Source organism: Macrotis lagotis, chromosome 2 (assembly GCF_037893015.1).
Source record: "Macrotis lagotis isolate mMagLag1 chromosome 2, bilby.v1.9.chrom.fasta, whole genome shotgun sequence".
Lineage (NCBI taxonomy): Eukaryota > Metazoa > Chordata > Mammalia > Peramelemorphia > Peramelidae > Macrotis > Macrotis lagotis.
In genome coordinates this window covers 43,235,864-43,255,580 of record NC_133659.1, presented here as the reverse complement: position 1 = coordinate 43,255,580, position 19,717 = coordinate 43,235,864, and the positions used below count along the sequence as shown (strand labels likewise).

The 19,717-nt window shown below is 38.4% G+C and overlaps 1 protein-coding gene across 1 annotated transcript in view; it reads right to left on the bottom strand.

Moving 5' to 3' along the window:
• COL24A1 (collagen type XXIV alpha 1 chain) overlaps positions 1–19,717 on the bottom strand; it is a 380,712-nt gene that overhangs the window by 302,992 nt on the left and 58,003 nt on the right. Inside the window, exons 5-6 of the mRNA XM_074221770.1 lie at positions 16,479–16,532; positions 7,376–7,429 (exon numbers count right to left, since the gene is read on the bottom strand). Coding sequence (XP_074077871.1) covers positions 7,376–7,429; positions 16,479–16,532 — 108 coding nt within the window. The remainder of the gene's footprint in view (positions 1–7,375; positions 7,430–16,478; positions 16,533–19,717) is intronic.

Here is a 19,717-nt window from a genome sequence, read left to right as displayed (position 1 = left end):
CACCACCTCACAGTCCTAGTCTGTTGTGTTTCACATTTAAACGGGGCATTATATGAGTATACCCCATCCCTTTCAGAAATATTATTTGCATGTTGTCTTTCCCATTAAAATATGAGCTTCTTCAGGGATAGGAGAAGGGATTAAACATTTACTAAGGGCCCAATAATAGTGTTAAGTGCTTTACAAATATTATCTTCTTTGATTAGATTTTGACAAAAATATTTTTGCCTTTCTTTGCTTAACACAGTGTTTGAGACAGAATTAATTACTTAATGGAGGTTTATTGATTGACTGACTGACTATCCCAGCTCCTCTGACTCGCAGGCAAAACTAGGAGACTCTTAAATTACAAAGAAGTTGTGATCTGAATGGGTAAAAGGAATTTATCTCTCCAAAGTTATCAATCAGAGGTCCAGTTTCTACAGAATCTACAGAGGGGCTGGAATCTCTACTGGTGGAGGCAGATCCCTTGAATTATCAAAAAAAAACATCTCTTTGATCCACTCTCATATTTCTATGGGTTGAGGGGGGACTTTCACTGGATTTGTACTAAGAAGGTCTGGATTTAAACCTGACCCTTAGTTTCTTCATCTATAACAGTCTAAATGGGCTCTTTGTTAACTAGCTTCTTGGATAGTTCCTTCTTATATTACCAGGTTGGAAATATATGTTTTTTTAATAGATAGCTTTCACTTAAAGCTTTCACATTATCAACATGTTATTACATCCTATATATTTCCACATTTCTCCTTAAGTGTTAACCATAATGAGCACATGGGTATTTCAAAAGCAAGCTGGTTTAAAGGTTCCCCCAAGACACCCTATATTTTATACCAACACATATCTAGGAAAGAGAAAAAAAATATCAAAGTACCTGGTTTATTTGTGTTTGCTTTTGCTGGGTATTCTATTTTAGGCTGTCACCAGAACAGAGTAGGCTTCTGTTTTCTAAATTTTAAGGCGATGGAGTGTACTATATTTATGCTTCTAAAAACAGGCCTCTTGTGCTTTATGATTTCTGTTGCCTTGTATCGGGGTTAATGAGTCAGCTGGAGATAGGGGATTCATGAATACTCCCATCTCCAGAAATAAATGTGTTTTCCCTTTCCAAATAAATTTCATCAGTGAATTTATTTGTGCCAGGAGAACAAATCTCTCCAGTTCCAGTTACCTGAGGGTTGGTGGTCTAAATTAGCTTAATCTGATGTTAAATATGGATGTGCTGAATAGGCTTTTTCTAGAAGGATGACGAGGATGATTATCAGATTGCAGTGAAGGAGCTGGCCAAATCCGTTAGGACTAAAAAAGAATGAAATGAAGCCTGCGAGCACATGCCACATCAACAAGAACACCCTATAATTGTCCTGGAGACCTGAGATCCCAGTCTAAACAAAGCTGTAGCAGATGCCTCCAGAAAGACCTTCTGGGTGACTGGAGACCTGCATTTATGAATTTGTCACAGTGTTTATAGGAATATCAGTTAGGATCATGCAGGCCTCCAATTTCTTTTCATATAGTGCTTGCATTTGTAAGAGTGGCATAATATAGTGATAGGATGAATAATCTTAGACTTTCAGGGATGAAGTATGTAGTGGTTTTAGGATTTGTAAAGCACTTTATATGATGAGAATCACCCATTTTATCCTCATAACCAGTTTTTGAATTAGGTGCTGCTGTTATTCCCCTTTTACGGAGGGGAAACTGAAGCTGAAGAGGTTAAGTGACTTGCTGAAGCTTCCAAATGTTTGAGGTAGGATTGGAACTCAGGTTTTCTTTGTTCCAAGTCTAGAACTGTACCAATGAAGTGCCTCCAAATAGAAGTCTAAACTAGAAGTTAAAAGATCTGGGTGCCAGGACTTAATTCATTACTCATCAACCACATATTAAGAGTAAATAAGTTCTGATTCTGGAGTCAGATGACCTGGGTTTAAATCCTAACTGTTATTTTGTGTGACTTTGAGAAAGTTACTTAACTTTCATTCCATTTTTATAGTGCTAAAAATGGGTAGAGGGGTGACTTTCATTGGATCTGTAATAGAAAGCCTGGAATTTTCAAAAAAGTTATTTATTTATTTATTTATTTAAGGCAATGGGGTTAAGTGACTTGCCCAAGGTCACACAGTTAGGCAATTATTAAGTGTCTGAGTCTAGATTTGAAATAAGGTACTCCTGAATCCAGGGACAGTGCTCTATCCAATGTACCACCTAGCTGCCCCCTGAAAGCCTGGGATTAAAACCTGATGCTAGTTTCTTCATTTGTAAAAATTTTGGACCACTACTGTCCCTTTTAGATCTAAACTCAGGGTGGAGGGGGCGGAGCCAAGATGGCAACATGAAGGGATCGAGTCTTAGGCGCTCTCTGATAAAACTTCTAAACTAAGGACTCTGACTAAACTTTCCAGAGACAGAACCCACAGAGGACCCAGTGAGGCAGTTCTCCTACTCAAGGTAACCTGGAAAAGAGCAGAAAGGCTCTGCTCCCCGGGGTCGGAGGGGTGGCACACCAGAGGGGTGGCCCACCAGAGCCAAAGAACTTCAGCCTCCTGGAGGCAGCCCCAGGGCGCTGGGAGCCGCGGCTCACGGCAATGGGGGAGTCTCCTGAGCTGCACCCGGGGAGCACCAGCACAAAGTGGGGGAACAGCGGGGGACCTCTGCCAGAGCGAGCACATGGAGCCCAGCCCTCAGGGCACACAGTGAGCAGCATGGTCTTTCAGCAGCCCAGAGCGGGAAACAGAAGCGGGCAGAGCTGGTAAGCAGCAGCCCCAGGGCATGAGCCCATGGAGCTGAGGGAGGGGAGTGAAGACAGACTGCAGAGCTCTGTCCTCTGCCCCTGGAACAGGACTCTGGGGCTCTGACCACATTCAGATCCTGATCCCCGTCTAGGCCCCCCCCCCCATAGAACAGCAGGGCCCCCCCACCTTGGCCCCGTGGCAGAGGGGGGGCACTTATGGTCATTCACAGACCAGGAGAGAGGACAGAACCTCACACACTGAGACCCTTGTGGGAGTGTCCCAAAAGCTCAGGAAGCACCCCAAAACCAGGCCCAGGCTGGGAAAATGAGCAAGCAGAGAAACAAGAGGAAGACTATTGAGAAATATTTTGCAAATGAGCCCAAGAAGGACCAAAATACTCAGTCTGAAGATGAGGAAGCACAAGCTCCTGCATCTAAAGACTCCAAGAAAAACAGAATTTGGGCTCAGGCTATGACAGAGCTCAAAAAAGACTTTGAAAATCAAATGAGGGAGTTGGAAGAAAAACTGGGAAAAGAAAGGAGAGAGATGCAGGAAAAACATGAAAATGAAGTCAGCAGCTTAGTCAAGGAAATCCAAAAAAATGCTGTAGAAAATAGCATGCTAAAAACCAGCTTAGGTCAAATGGATAAAACAGTTCAAAAAGTTATTGAGGAGAAGAATGCTTTAAAAAGCAAAATTGGCCAGATGGAAAAAGAGATAAGAAAACTCTCTGAGGAGAACAAATCCTACAGACAAAGAAGAGAATTCAAGGAGATTGATGAATTTACCAGAAATCAGGAATCAATACTTCAAAACCAAAAAAATGAAAAATTAAAAGAAAATGTGAAATATCTCATTGAAAAAACAACAGATATGGAAAACAGACTTAGGAAAGATAATTTAAAAATTATTGGAATACCTGAAAGTCATGATCAGGAAAAGAGCCTTGACATCATTTTCAAAGAATTACTACAGGAAAATTGCCCTGATATTCTAGAAGCAGAGGGCAAAATAGAAATGGAGAGAATCCACCAATGCCCCAGAGAAAGAGATCCCAAAAAACCACCCCTAGGAATATTGTAGCCAAGTTCCAGAACTCCCAAGTTAAAGAGAAAATATTACAAGCAGCCAGAAGGACACAGTTAAAATATCGTGGAGCTGCCGTCAGGATCACACAGGACTTAGCAGCAGCTACATTGGAAGCTCGTAGGGCTTGGAATACAATATACCGGAAGGCAAAAGCTTAGAATGCAGCCAAGAATGAGCTACCCAGCAAGGCTGAATGTCCTCTTCCAGGGAAAAAGATGGACTTTCAATGAACCAGGAGAATTTCAAATGTTCCCTTTGGAATGGCCAGAGCTGACCAGAAGTTTGATTTTCAGATACAGGACTCAGGTGAAGCATAGAGATTGGAGGAGAAGGGGAAAATATGAGGGACTTAATGAAGATGAACTGCATGTATTCCTGCACAGAAAAATGGCACTGATAATACTCATATGAACCATCTCAGTTAACAGAGCAGGTAGAGGGAGCTTTTATAGTTGGAGCACAGGAGAAAGCTGAATTCGAAGATAAAATATGGTGTAAAAATGGAGTCAATAAAAAAAGGGAAATGGAATGGGAGAAAGAAAAAGGAGAGGGGGAATAGTCCAAGATATTTCATATAATAAGATTTTTTTTTATTGCAATGAGCTATTGCAATGATATGGAAGGGGGGAGGCAAGGGGGAATGAGGGAACCTTTGTTCTCATCAGAGATGGCTAGGAGAGGAAACAGCATATATATTCAATGGGGTATAGACATCGAGAGTAAGAAGGAGTGGGGGAGCAGGGGGAAGGGGTGAGGATGTGAATAAAGGAGGAGAGGATGGACCATGGGGGGGGAGAGTGGTCAGAGATAACACATTTTTTTTCTTACTTCTTGCAAGGGGCTGGGAATGGAAGGCCTGTCCAGGACCACAGGGCCAGGTGGATTCTGGGCCTAAGGGGTAGTATGGGGGCTCAGGGCTTCTTGGCCCCAGGACCAGGGATCTGTCTGCTGTGCCACTCAGTGACCCTACAGCAGAGTCAGAGTGAAAGGAGAGAGAAAATAGAGTACATGGTAGTGGAGGAATAAGAAAGGAGGGAGTTGCGATCAGCAATGGCAACGTTGGAAAAATATGGAAGTAACTTTTGTGATGAACTTATCATAAAGAATGTGATCCACTCACGACAGAGTTGATGGTGTTGGAACAAAGACTGAAACACATTTTTTGTTATTATTATTTGGGGGTACGGTGCAGGGCAAGTGGGTCTGGGTGGCCTGCCTGGGGCCACATAGCGGGGTGATCATTGGGTGTCTGGGGCCGGATTCAGACCCAGGTGTTCCTGGCTCAAGGGCCAATGCTCTGTCTGCCACCCAGCCACCCCTACTATTATTACTATTTTATTTTATTTTGGGTCTTTTTTTTCTTCTTTTTGGTTTTTGCAGGGCAGTGGGGATCGGGTGGCTTGCATGTCACACGACTGGGTGATTGTTGGGTTTACGAGGCTGGATATGGACTTGGGTGCTCGTGGCTCCAGGGCTGGTGCTTCGTCCATTGCGCCACCTGGCCATACCTACAATGATTTCTATTATATTTTTAATTTTAATTTTTTTTCTCTCCCCTCTACTTTTTTCACCCAAGCAAGTCTATCTATATTCATGGGGGGAGGGGTATTTTGATTACTTGTAAACAAGAATATTTTATTAATACAAAAAAAACATTTGTACAAAATGAGAATAAAAAATAAATTAAAAAAATAAAATAAACTCAGGGTCATCTATCTGCAGGAAAATTATGTGAATTATTTGAGATTTTGTCTTACCAGTATAAGAAAATATAAGAACTACAAAGAGACACAACCTATTCCCAAACCCTCATTTTACAGCTGAGGAAATTGAGGTGCTAGGGATATTTGTTTAAGGTCATGAAGATCCCAGGGAGAAAAACAAGTATTTAAGCCTCTATTTCTACCATGAGTCTAGGATTCTTTTTATATGATAGTGTACAAATTTTATCTAAAGTAGTGGGAATGTGGGCCAAGGGGGAGGATCAGTAGACATAATGTATGTAAAAGTCCTGTGAAAAGCTCTCACAGGGGCAGGGGGGAGGGAGTAAGATTGGGGGAAAAATTGTAAAACTCAAATAATATATTTAATAAAAAAAGAAAAGCTTTCACAGTCAATTATAAGACATTATCCAGGTGTATATGCATGAATGTACGCATGAATATTTACACATATGTATAAGATAGGGAGAGAAGCTAGGTGGCACAATGGATGGATAGAACATTAGGTTGGCATCAGGAAGACATCTTTCCAACTTCAAATCTGGTCTTAGTTACCAGCTGTCTGTCTCTGTACAAGTCACTTAACTTGTGTGCCTTGGTTTCCTTATTTGTAAAATGAATTGGAGAAGGAAATGGCAAACAATGCCAGTGTCTTTGTCAAAAAAAATCTCAGATAGGATCACAAAGAGTTGGACACAACTAAGCAACACATGTATATGTGAGTATACATTTACATATATTATATGAGAAGAAACTTAGTGGCATAGTGTTTGATGTCGAGAAGATCTGGGTTTGAATCTCGTCTCAGAAACATAGAAATTATGTGATGTTTAGCCTCAGTTTCTTCAACTGTAAATGGTAGATCTTAATCTTTGCATGATTGTTGTGAGCTTAAATGAGCTGTTAAATACTTTTCAAACATTAACATGTCAGGTAAATTTTAGTGATATATGTCTGTATTATCTGCATGTATACTATATATGAAGTAAGTCGGTTTGTACGTCATATATTTGGTTGATGGCTATAATTTCAATTCCTTGGAGAACTCTTAGCATGGAAACTATCTGCTCTGATGCAGATCATTAACTGTATAACTCAGAGCCTTAAAGAGTCGCCATGTATATCAAGAGGCTCACTTATCCACAGTATCAAAGGGATTATGTGTCATATCTTCAACCCGTATCTTCCTGATTTCAAGGTAGATCTTATTTTCTTGTACTTCGGTTTCTCTAAATCTATAAGTGTAAATGCATTTAAACCAAAATTTATCTTTAATGGCAATAGCGATTAGATCTGTGATTTCTCTGGTACGAGTTTCTCCTGGATGAGGAAGGTTCCTCTACCAGTATAGGTCACCACCTTCTCTGTAAATTAAGAGACTTAGAGAATTATCTAGAGAGGGTAAGTCACATATGTGTCAGAGTTAGGTCTATCCTGAGGTTCTCCTGATTCCAAGGACTGTTCTCTGTCCACTCCACCATAATGTCATTGATGTATATCTATTATAAATTTAAAAATACTTTAGAGGACATATCTTCTTTTTACTGCCTCCCACCTACTACCTTGTTCCCACAGGGTCCAGGGAATAAATTCTCTTAATACCGCATTCACTAAATAACTGTTGGTAGTAGTGGTTCAAAGAAATCAATAAATAGTTAATTCAATAAATCAGCGAGCCAATCAATCAATGCATAAATTAATCACTACATGAACAACACACAGTGTCTAGGATGAATTCCTTTTTTGTCCAATCACAATTCAAAAAAATACAATGAGTTGGGGGGAAAAGAAGCATGATCATGACTTTTAGATATTTTAAGAAAAATCCATTACCTTTTCTCCAGGAGTGGCTTGCCCTGGAGATAAGCCTGGATCTCCTTTAGGACCCTAGGATATAAAAATAAATGGGTTAGTGAGAGGCAAGTTTATTCACATGCATGTACCCACAATCCCTGGGCCTATTCTTCTTTTCCTTGGACACGTCACTTAACTTCTCTGGGTCTCAGTTTGCTCATCTACCAATGGAGCTAAGATAGATGATCTCAACATCCCCTTCCAGCTCTGAATCTATGATTCTATGATCCTACAAGTATTCTACAATTTGTTTTGATAAATCTTCTTAAGAAGGTTTTAGCAACTAATATGTCCAATCACTATTGTACAGGACATCATTATGCTATCTGAAAATGTGTTAAATCAAGGTAGCCATTTTTTTCTTAGCTCACACTATGAAAATGTGCAAATTTATCTAAAGCAGAATGTGGCCTTGCCTATCTCACAGGGCTAAGGGGGAAGATCAATAGACATCATGTATGTAAAAGTCTATTTTCTATTTCTTAGCTTTCCTAAACTTGTTCCTATAGCTGTATTTACAAAGTACTCGTTCTTTGAAAATTCATAAGATGGAAATCTTCTGTTACAACATGACTAATATGGAAATATATTAAACATGACTGTATAAGCTATGTATAACCTATATCAGATTACTTGTTGCCAAGGAGAGGGGGAGGGAAGGGAAGAGGAAGAAAAAATGTGGAAGCTTACAAAAAGATGAATATTGAAAATTATCTTGGCTTATAACTGAAGAAATAAACTACAAAAGAAGAAAAAAGAAACTTCAGATGGGATTAGTACATGTTCTTATATGAAGTCATTAAGGATTGAGATAGTTACAACCCTATCTTGTGTGTAATATCACTTCCACAATTTTTTGGCATGCCAGAGATGCAGGCAATGATATTTCTACTGGAATATAGTAGAATACTGCGGATGCTTTCAGCAAAGTTATCAGATACACAATACCTGAATGGGTTTGATTAAGATTTTCCAACTTAGGGGCGGCTAGGTGGCCCAGTTGGAGTGGCTAGGTGGCGCAGTGGATAAAGCACCGGCTCTGAAGTCAGGAGTACCTGGGTTCAAATCCAGTCTCAGACACTTAATAATTATCCTAGCAAAAACCTAAAAAAAAAACAAAAAAACCATTTTCCCACTTGTCAAAAGTTCTACTTTTTTTTAGGTCTTTTTTGGCAAGGCAATGGGGTTAAGTGGCTTGCCCAAGGCCACATAGCTAGGTAATTAAGTGTCTGAGGCCGGATTTGAACTCTGGTCCTCCTGACTCCAGGGCCGGTGCTCTATCTATTGCTCCACCTAGCTGCCCCCAAAATTCCACTTTTGGCAGTAATAGAAACAATGCTTAGATTACAAAAGCTATTTCAAATTTCCAAAAGAGAAATATGCCACTTAAGACCCATGACAATATGCTTCCACATAGCCTTTCAAGTCTTATGTCTCACTCCTATCTTTCCAAACAGATAATTCCTAAAACCGAAAGTACAATCTCTAATTTCCATTAACTTCTATGGGCCATCCCTCACCCTGGAATGCACTCCTTCCTCTTCTGCGCCTTCACATTTCTTCCTTCCAGACTTGTTTGAGCACCACTTCCCCTATTTAATCTTTTCTGATAAGCTCAAATGTCCCAATCTCTTACAGTGGATCTTTCCCTATTTCTCTAGTTAGAATTTTCCCCAATCCCAAAATTATTTCATATATTCTAAAGCCAGTACAATGTAAGCTCCTTGAAGGTAGAGACTGCTTCATTTTTTTCTCTGCATTGATTCTCAGACAATTAAAAAAAATAACTTTATGTTTCCATAAGAGAAGTACTTCAGCAATCCCCCTACTCTCTTCTCTCTCCAAAAGCATTCTCTTCATCCTGGAGAATGTTGTCTGAATCTTTTTACTGAATCTCATCATTCTGTAAACTACATATTATTTATTTTGGTACTTCCTGCATCCTCCCCTCACCAAGTAAGCGAATTTCTTGAGGTCAGAAACAGCATACCACCAAGACTACAGCCTATATATCGCTTCAGGGCTATCTGATATCAGAACTGGTTGTTGGAGATCCTTGATCCTATATCCTTCTGATGATACCAATATACTATCAGGTGCCTTCTCTGTGGCTTATGGACTAGGGTCTCCTGAAATATAAAGCTAGTACCTTCCACCTGGTAAAAACAAAACAAAAAACAAAAACATAAGAGAAAGAGCTCCAGGATATTGGATGATAGTAAATATGTGGGGGAAATACAAAAAATCCACAGGATGATAAGGCATGGATGGGAAGCCATCTGGATCAGTGGAAGAAATATTCACATTGATGACCTCAATCAAAGGAAATTCAAGGGGAATACTTATCATTTTGTGGTCACAATTTAATAATAGGTCATGCATTGAGGTCCATAGTCATTTTAAAAAATTCAATCTAACAATCCAAATAGGGAAAACTAAGGATGACATACACCTATTTCCTAGACCATAACATGCAGTTGCATGAGTAAACTCATTGAGCTGGTCTATCAGTATGCATGTATGTATGTATGTATGTATGTATATATCAGCCATGTCTTGTAGATAGGCAATGAATTGAGCCTACAACTGATTAAGAGAAAGAGAGAAAACTGGATTGCATTTAGGAAACTGTAGAGAGTTCTGGACAAATCTATACTGACACAAAAGCCTCACTTTTTAATAACAATATTTTCAGAAAGATGCAGGACTACAAATCATAATACATCACAATATCAGGAAAGTCAAAATTGTGAGTAAGCCAGAAGGCAATGAGAGATACATATTAGATATAAATAGGAGGTGGCATGTTGCCCATAATGATCCATATATGAAAATTTATTTAAAAGACAACATTCAAACAAAACACATGTGATTAGTTAGATTCCAGGAAAAAAAAAGTGAGAAGTAACAGATTTGAATTTGAATCTCTTCTTCATGGAAAAGACCTAGAGGAAAGTATCTATGGAATTGTACTGATCATTTATGGAAAGATTTAGAGAAGAATTATACAGAATGAAAAGGCATGATTAACTTAGAACCCATGTTGGTAGAGCAAGTGCTCCAATAAATGGATCTCTAAGACACTGGCTCATTGAGGTATGTATAATTTAATATTAAAAACATTTATATAGAATTTTGAGATTCACAAAGGACTTCAAAATATCTCATTTTATTCTCATAATATTTCTGGGAATTAGGGAGAAAGGACGTTGATGGTAGAAAAGAGAAAGAATCATTTATTAAATATCTACAAAGTGCCAGGTACTTTCCAATATGTTTGACAAATATTAATTCATTTGATCCTCACAATAATCCTAGGAAGGGTACTATTATTATTAAATTGATTTAACTGGGGAATCCAGTTATTAAACCCATTATATAATATACTTAGTATATTATACCCACTGAGGCATATGCCCATCAAGTGACTTGTAGCAAGTATCTGAGGTCAGATTTCAATTCAGATTCTTAACTCCAGACCCAGAGTTCTGTCGCCATATCACCTAGGTACATCAAGGTAGATCTCTCTTATTATTCCCATAAATGAGGCAGAAAAGTGAGGTGATTTGTCTAGCAATATATAGTGTCAGAATTAACTTACCTTCCTGATTTCAGGTCTAGTGATTTTCCTACCACTACCTTACCTATGTGCCATCTCCACTACCTATTCAAGTGGTTTGTGAATTAGCAAATGATTCCATATATATATATATATATATATCCATATATATATATATATATTTATTGATGATGTACTCAGAAATTCTCCTTGTATTTATTGAAAAATGTATTTATATTTTTTCAATAAATACAAGGAGAATTTCTGAGTACATTATCAATAAATAGCACCAAAATTCTCTTAGAATTTTTCCTGCCTGGGGTGCCTAGGTGGTGCAGTGGATAGAACACCAGCCCTGGAGTCAGGAGGACCTGAGTTCAAATGTGACTTCAGACACTTAATAATTACCTAGCTGTGTGGACTTGGGCAAGTCACTTAACCCCATTGCTTTGCAAAAAAAAAAAAACAAACTAAAAAAAAAGAATTTTTCCTGCCTATTAGGATTTGAAATTCTAATGGTTAGGATCTTGGAGCCCCAAGGACTCCAAATCACAAAATTTAAGAATTAGAAGAAACCTCAGCATCCATTTAATGACAGAATTTTAGAGTTAGAAGAAACCCCAGCATCCATTCATTTAAACTCTGCATTAAACTCTGCATTTCCCATTAGAACCTAATTTTCATGACCTCAATGATTAATTCATCATTCAACAAGCATCTGATAAGCTCCTACTGCATGTAAAACCAACAGGGCCTGCTCTCACATATTCTATATTTATATGATACATGTATAAATTAATGAAATTAAAATTGAATGTGATTTTTGAAAGTCAAGTTATTAAGCATTTGTTAAGCTTTAGTCAAAGTGCTAAGCATTGGGGATATAAAGGAAGGCAAAAACAATCCCTGCTAGTAAGGAGCTTTCTCTTAATCTAATGGGGAGACCACATGTAGATAATATGTACCAAATCCATATATATATATGTATACATATATATATATACACATACATATACACACATACACATATACTGGATGAGTTGGAGGTAATCTCAGAGAGGGCATTAAAATTAAGAGATATGGAGAAAGGGGTTTCTTGCTAAAGGAGCATGAGGAAACCATAAGATGAAGATGAAGAGGGAGAGAATTCTAGGCAAAATAGGGAGATGTTCAGGGAACATCAAGAAAAAGTGTCTGCAGGTCTCAGGATATGTCAATGGGGGGTAAAAATGTGTAAGAAGCCTGGAAAGATAGTCAGTGGCCGGATTATGAAAAACTTTGTAACATCAAAGAGATTTGATATTTGATCCTGGAGGTGATAGGTAATGAATAAGGATGAATATGAGAGTGGTGGGGTTCAATCATTTTTCTTTTGTGCTGTAACTCTTCATGTTCCATTGGTGTTTTCTTAGCAAAAATATTAGTGTGGTTTGTCATTTCCTTCTCCAGCTCATTTTATAGATGAGAAAACTGAGGTAAGTGGGTGAAATGACTTGTCCAGATAGAGTAAATGTCTGAGGCCAGATGTGAACTCAGATCTTCCTGTATATTAAGGCAAACATTCTTCATCAAAATGGTTAAAACCAAAAGGAACTGAGGTTTCTGACTAAAATGATGGGAGCAGTGCTCATTGTTTTAGGGAATCCTTCTCTTAGCTGGTTTGACCACTAGCAGATTGCCAAGGGCAGAATTGGTATCACATGAGAAGATTACGATGCAGACTGTACTCAGCATGCATCTTCAAAGGGTTATTACTGAATTATTTGTGTATTGCTTTGGTACTAGTAAAGATTTGTATCAACCCCCTAATAAAAACAAAATAAACAAATAGCCCATACAACACTCAATGGCATAAACAAAAAGGCTATTCAATAGAGAAAATGGACATTTGAAAGCCTTAAATGGAGCATATTTCTTTGTGGAACATATTAGTAGGGCAATATTTTCACAATTAGCCTCATAATGGAAGCTGTATGATCTCAGTTAATGAGATGAATAGCTCTAGTCTCCTTCATTATATTTTACTTTATTAAAACTGTGGGAAATTGCAATGAAGCTATTACAAAAAGAGCCATGTGGCCCTTTGATCTTCTAATGTTTAACAGCTTAAAGATATTGCTCTTAAGGGATTCAAGGTCAGGCATGATCCCCAACAAGGGTCATCTTTCTATTTTAAAACAGGTACCGAGTTAAACACACCCATGTGTGTCCCTAAAGGACAACCTTGCTAGAATCCTTGTTACTTTCAAATGGATTTTACTTGAAATGGGTAGGGGTATTAAAGGATGTTTTATTCTATTCCACTTATAGCCATCACTGTCTGCATTGTTTACTCAAGATTCTCACAGTGGATTGGAAGTTATTGCAAAAGCAAGACTCATGATGGAGAAGAGGGAAAATCTTGTAATGACTTACGTTAAAGCTATAGTGTTTATATTTTGAGAGAGTTAAGTAATTTCCCTTTGTGCTCAAAGCACAAGTTTGTCTTCCTCTTCTTAAAAAATAAGTAAAAAGGTTTGAGGAGTGCTTCTTCATTCTTGGGTGAACGAATGTTTGTTTAGTCCAAGTTGGGGCTGATTGAATCAATCACAGCAAACCGCTCAATGGTTACATGTCTTGACAAATCTCAGCACTCGAATCTGATCCTTAAGCCCATTCACCTAACTATCTGCCTCCTTGACCTCTACTTGAATGACATATATTCTCAACTAAGTTTTCTCTGCTACAAGACAATGCTTGTACTAGTCCTCCCCAAGTGGCTATCAATCTCCACAGGATAGATATTTCTAACCTTTTCTCCTCTTCTCCAAGCCTCCCATGCTCCACCCCATCCCTGCCTCTTACCAAAGGATCTTGCTTACACTTTTCCATGGGCATCTGTCAAAAACTCCATCTTCCTTTAAACTACATTTTCAAAAATCAACTCTCTTCCTTTATTCCAATTTCTGATGAAGCGGTAGCCCTTCTCCACACAAGATCAGTAGTTCTACTTGTGCCCTTAATCCCATCCACTTTTGTCTCCACTGACAGCTCATCCCTGCAATCATTTCCTCTTCTTTCTAATTTCCATTTCCTATTCATTCACTCATTATTTGCTCCATACAGATATGCCCAAACATTCCACATCTTCAAAGCAAAACAAAAATCTTTTATTTGAACCTACCATGCCCTCTAGTATTCATCCTCTATTTCTCCACTTTTTCACAAAATCCTAAACAAATCTGTCTAGTATGTCTATCAACCCCATTACTCAACTGAAACGCTCTCTCCATTATCAGTGATTCTGTAATTAAAAACTCTGATCATTTTTTTCAATCCCTATCCTTCTCAATTTTTGTGAAACATTTAATACTGTTGACCACTTGCTGTATTCTCTTTCCTCTCTGGAGCATGATACTACTCTTTAGGTTTTCTCTTTATCTAGAAATTTCTCCCCAGGCTCCTTTGCTGGAATTTTAAACAGTTCCTAAGTATGAGTGTCCCCCAGTATTATTCACTTGTCTCTTCCCCACTCAGTAAGGTCATTAGCTCCTATGGTCTCAAATCTAGTCAGCTAAATAGAAGAGAAGCTTCTATATCTGTTCAGATTACTCCGAAGTGTGTGTGTGTGTGTGTGTGTGTGTGTGTGTGTGTGTGTGTGTGTGTGTGTGTGTGTGTGTGTGTGTGTGTGTGTGTGTGTGTGTATAAGTATATATAAGTAACTTGCCCAAGGTCACCCAGCTGGATATATATATATATATATCCATCTTTCACCTCTCCAGAGTGCTATCTGCCTATTAAATATTTCCAACTAAATACCCTATGGACATCTAATACTCAACATTACTAAAACAGAACTTGATATCTACACACACACACACCCTTAATTTAATAAAGGGTAGCACCATCCTTCCAGTAAGCTAGACTGACAACCTCAGAATCATTCTTGATGATATAATCTCTTTCACAACACATATCCAATTGGCTGTCAAGTCTTATCAATGCTGCCACCCTAATATCCCTCATATCCAACCCCTTTTCTCCACTCCAAATGGTACTCCTTTCACTCAGGGACTCATTCTCTCCTGCCTGGATTATTGTAACAACTTCAAAATTATTCTTTCTGCTACCAATCTAGCCCCTTTGCAATTCATCTCACACAGAGCTGTCCAATCTATTTCCTTGATGCATAAGTCCAAGGCCATAATTCCTTTTCTTAAAAAAATGAACAGTTATCAATTACTTCTATGAAAAATATAAACTTCTCTGCCATTTTAAGTCATTCAGACTCAGGCTTCAGCCTCTCTTTTCAGGCTTACTATGTATTACTTTTTGCCTTCTGTGGTGTTCCAGCTAAACTGTTCTTGTTCCACTTGGCAAAAATTCCATTTCCTACTTCTAGGCCTTTACCTAGACTATTCTTCTCAACTTGGTATCAGTTTTCACATTCTGATGTCTATGTAGCAGAAGCTAAGAGTTGACTTAATTTGTTTTTCTTTATCAATCTCTAGCTATCAGTTAGAGAATAACTGAACAAATTATGGGGTATGACTGTGATGGAACATTATTATGCCATAAGAAATGATGAGAGCTTCAGAGAATCTTGGGAAGACTTAAATGAAATACTGGAAGAGTGAAGTGAGCAGAACCAGAACCAGAATGTATTTTATATTAAAAATCTTTTTTTCTAATGAATAATTTTGAAAGACTTTAATCAACAAAATGATAAGATGTCATTTCCAAAGGATGAATGATTAGGAACATACTCCACCTCCTGATGAAGACTCAGTGGACTAATATGCAAGATGAAACATGTTTTGGGATGAGAGAATTTGGCATGCTTGACTATGCATATATTTTCAGAAAAGGAGATGGGGTAAAGTTTAGATTTCAAGACTTTTAAGGTGACTTTCATATTTTTTCATATTATTTATACATTAAAGATAATAATAATAATAATAATAATATTTATCCTTCATTCTTGAAGAAGACCATGACATCAGGGAGATGATGCCATGACAAGCACATGAATTGGATTTGAGTTGGGGCTGTGCTAAGTCACCAGTATCACTTTCTCCTCCAGAGCCATCTGGGTCCAGTGGTCAAATCTGAATCAGGATAACTGAAGTTGGTCCTGGATGTGAGGCAATCCAAGATAAGTAACTTGCCCAAGGTCACCCAGCTGGTAAATGTCTGAGGCTGGGTTGGAACTCCTAGCCTCCTGAATCCAAGACCAGTGTTTTATTCACTGGGCTATCTAGCTCTCCAGGATAAATAAAGACAAGTATTCTAGATCTTGGGCAGAACTGAGATTCTGAATATTTGAGTTATTCACTACTTGCTTATAATAACCCTATAAATGGGCCATTATTAGACAAGGATGGAGGTAAAAAGAACAGTGCCTGCTTCCTTCTGGAAGTCCTCTCCTCCTTTCCCATCCTGAAGCCTCAGACATGCTCTCTTTCCAAATATTCAGTTTCCAAATGTGTCATATTTATACAATATCAGGAAAATTATATAACTCTTGCAAAATAAATCACTTACCTTTGGACCAGGTAACCCAGGCAAGCCGGGATTCCCATGTGGTCCTGGCATGCCCTGTAAGTAATGAAAAAGCAATGTAAATCATGAAACATATCAGATGCTTGCTATTAACATAATATAGTGCTATTAGACAGTTGATGGTACAGTAGATAAGAGCACTCAGTGTGGAGTCAGGAAGAACTAGTTCAAATCCAGCTTCAGATACTTTTTAGTTGTGAGACCCTGAGAAAGTTACTTGATCTCTCAGTCAATAAATAAATATTTATTAAATGTCTACTGGGGGTTAATCACCGGGAATAAAAGGAAATGAGGCAAAAGTCAGTCTCTGCCAGAAGGAGTTCATAATTTAAATTTTATGACAAGAGGGGTTGGGAAAGGCTTCCTGTAGCCAGGGAAGCCAGTTGACCTGAAATGGTAAGATAGCCAGAGAAAATGTCAAGCTGAGAGATGGAAAGTCTTATTCATGGATGATCCAGGAGGCCAGTGTCATCAGATCAAAGAGTATATAGCAAAGAACAAGGTGTGAGAAGATAGGAAAAAGGAAAAGGGATAGTTTATGAAGGACTTTAAATGTCAAAGAGAGAATTTTGTTTCTGATCCTGAAGGCAATAGGCAGTCACTAGAGTTTATTGAGTAGTAGGAGGAATGGGTGAGGGTGGAAAGACTTAGGTGAAAAGAAAATGAGCTCAATTTTGCATTTTTTACATTTAGTTCCAGATGTCTGAAAGGTAGTTGGAGATGTGAGAGTGGAAGTTAACAGAGGAATCAGGACAGGATTTGAATCATTAACATACAGAGAGTAATTGAATGTGCATTGATGAAGTCACCAAGTGATAGTTTAGGAGAAGTGAAAAGGATCTAATGCAGAACTCTGTGAGACAACTACGGCTAGAGGACATGATCTGGATAAGAATCCAGCAAAGGAGACTAAGAAGGAGAGGCCAGAGTCGTAGGAGAGAGGAGAGGCCAGAGTGGTAGGAGAGAGGGTTGCTCTAAAATCCTAGAGAGACAAGAGAAGTGGAGAAGAGAGTGAATGACAAGGCCAAAAGCTGAATAGAGATCTTGGAGAATGAGGATTAAGAAAAGGTTACTGGATTTGACAATTACGAGATCATTGATAACTTTGGAGAGAGCAGTTTCAGTATAATGACAAAATTTAGAATGTAGGAAGTTAAGAACATAAGAGGAAAGGCTGTCTTTTTCAAGCCACAAAGGACAGAAGATATATAAAATGAGAGATAATGGGGATGGTGGAATCAAGCAAGGGATTTTTTGATGATGGAGGAGCCATGTATATACTTGAAGGTAATAGAAAATGAGCCAGAAGACAGGAAGAGATAGAAAATAAGTAATTGAGTGGGCATGACAGAGAGGGCAAGGAATTATTGATATACAGAGCAGGTGCTGGAAGAGCCAAAAGACCCTGGGAAATCATTCCCATTGGTTCTTTTCCTTCCCCTGAAGGCAAGAGTCAGTGGGAATGTCAACACATCATCATCATTGTCATTGCCAGCATTTATATGGAATTTAGTCTGAGTCAGGCACTATGTGAAGCACTTTAAAATTATCATCTCATCTTATCCTCCCAAGATCTCTGGGAGGAGGGTACAATTATTTACCCTTATTTTATAGATGAGGAAAATGATGTTATGTGACTTGTCACAGAACTAAGTTTCTGAGACCAGATATGAATGTAGGTCTTCATGAGTCCAGGCTTGGTGTTCTCTTTCCTCAGACCCACCTAAATGCCCAGGCTCTGTTGATAACTTAAACCAAGGATGCAAGGTCTTCTGCAGTCAGATTTCTTTGTATGACACAAGGTGGAAAGAATATAAGGTAGTTGGGAGTTTGGACATAAGTGAGCAGGAACGGAAGGGTCGCCAAAGATAAGGTCTCAAAGAACTGAGGCTGAAATGGATAGTAACAAGAGTTTGGGAAACACTATGTTAAATTTTAACATGAACGACATTTGTCAGATCGTTTGCTGCTATGGGGCAGGGGGAGGAAGGAAGGGTGGTGGGGAAAATGTGGAACTCAAAAGGCTGCAAAAAGATGACTGTTGAAAACTATCTTTGCTTGTAATTGGAAAATAAATAAGTGGATAAATAAATAAGGGTGTTGGGAAAGAGTTTGGGAAACACAAAGAGTTGGGGGAGGATTTTCTTATTAGAAGACAATGATTCTGAATCACGGGAATAGGCAAAGGAAATATCTCAAAATTTTTAGTGCCTTTTTAAGCACTTAAAACCCCACTACGTCCCAGGTGCTAATATCTCAATTTTATAGATGAGGAAAATTGATATTGAGAGACATTAAGTGACTTGACCAGGGGGCTCACATCATTAGTTTCTAAGGCAGACTTGAACTCATCTATTTCTGACTCCAAGGCAAGCTACCCATTACACCATACAGTTTCTCAAAGAGGAAATCAGTTGATCAATGCCCCCCCCCCGTCCTGCTATGATGTGGCACAGTAAACTATCATCAACTTCTATATTTTGTCACTTTGAGCAAGCAGCAAGTAGTCCCAGCTAGGGTTCGGGATCTATAAATACGCTTTGCATACGTTACATATTCAATTATTAGTCATTCACATCTTAGTAAGAATTTATGTCAAAATGTCTAATGCAATCTTCTAAATTGTAATATTTAGAGTTTATCTAGGGTTTGAGAGATAAAATAGTAAGAAGGTAGAAGGGAGAGAGAAGTAAATTTTGGAACGTTTAGTATTTGTGGGTTGATCATGACACTGGAAGACTTTCCAGAGGTAAAAGGCAGAAGAGATTACAAAAGGGGGAGAGAGGCAAAGATGTGATCAAATACAAAACTGTGTAGTTTGGTATTTAACTAGGCAAGTCCAATCATTCTTCCTCTTCTGAGAAAATGCATAACCATAATAGTTTCCTATTATTTTACCTTTCCATCCTCCCAACTGTCTTCTCTAGTTGAGTCCCTAGAGGGCCCAAGGAGGGTGCTAAGCCTTGGTTCTCTCAGACCTTGAGAGTATTACTAATATTTACCTGTTTCTTTTGAATACACACACACAAGTTGGGGAAAGTAGCACAATTATTTGATTTATATAACACATAATCTTTTGTTCAACGGATGTAATTTAAGAAATATGGCAACTCCTTGGGGTGTTTTTTTTTTTATTTCATGAATTTTTCCTCCTCCCTGGACAACAGCTAATATTCTGCCCCTGTATTTTCCACTATGTAATGCAGGAATGCACTGTTTTA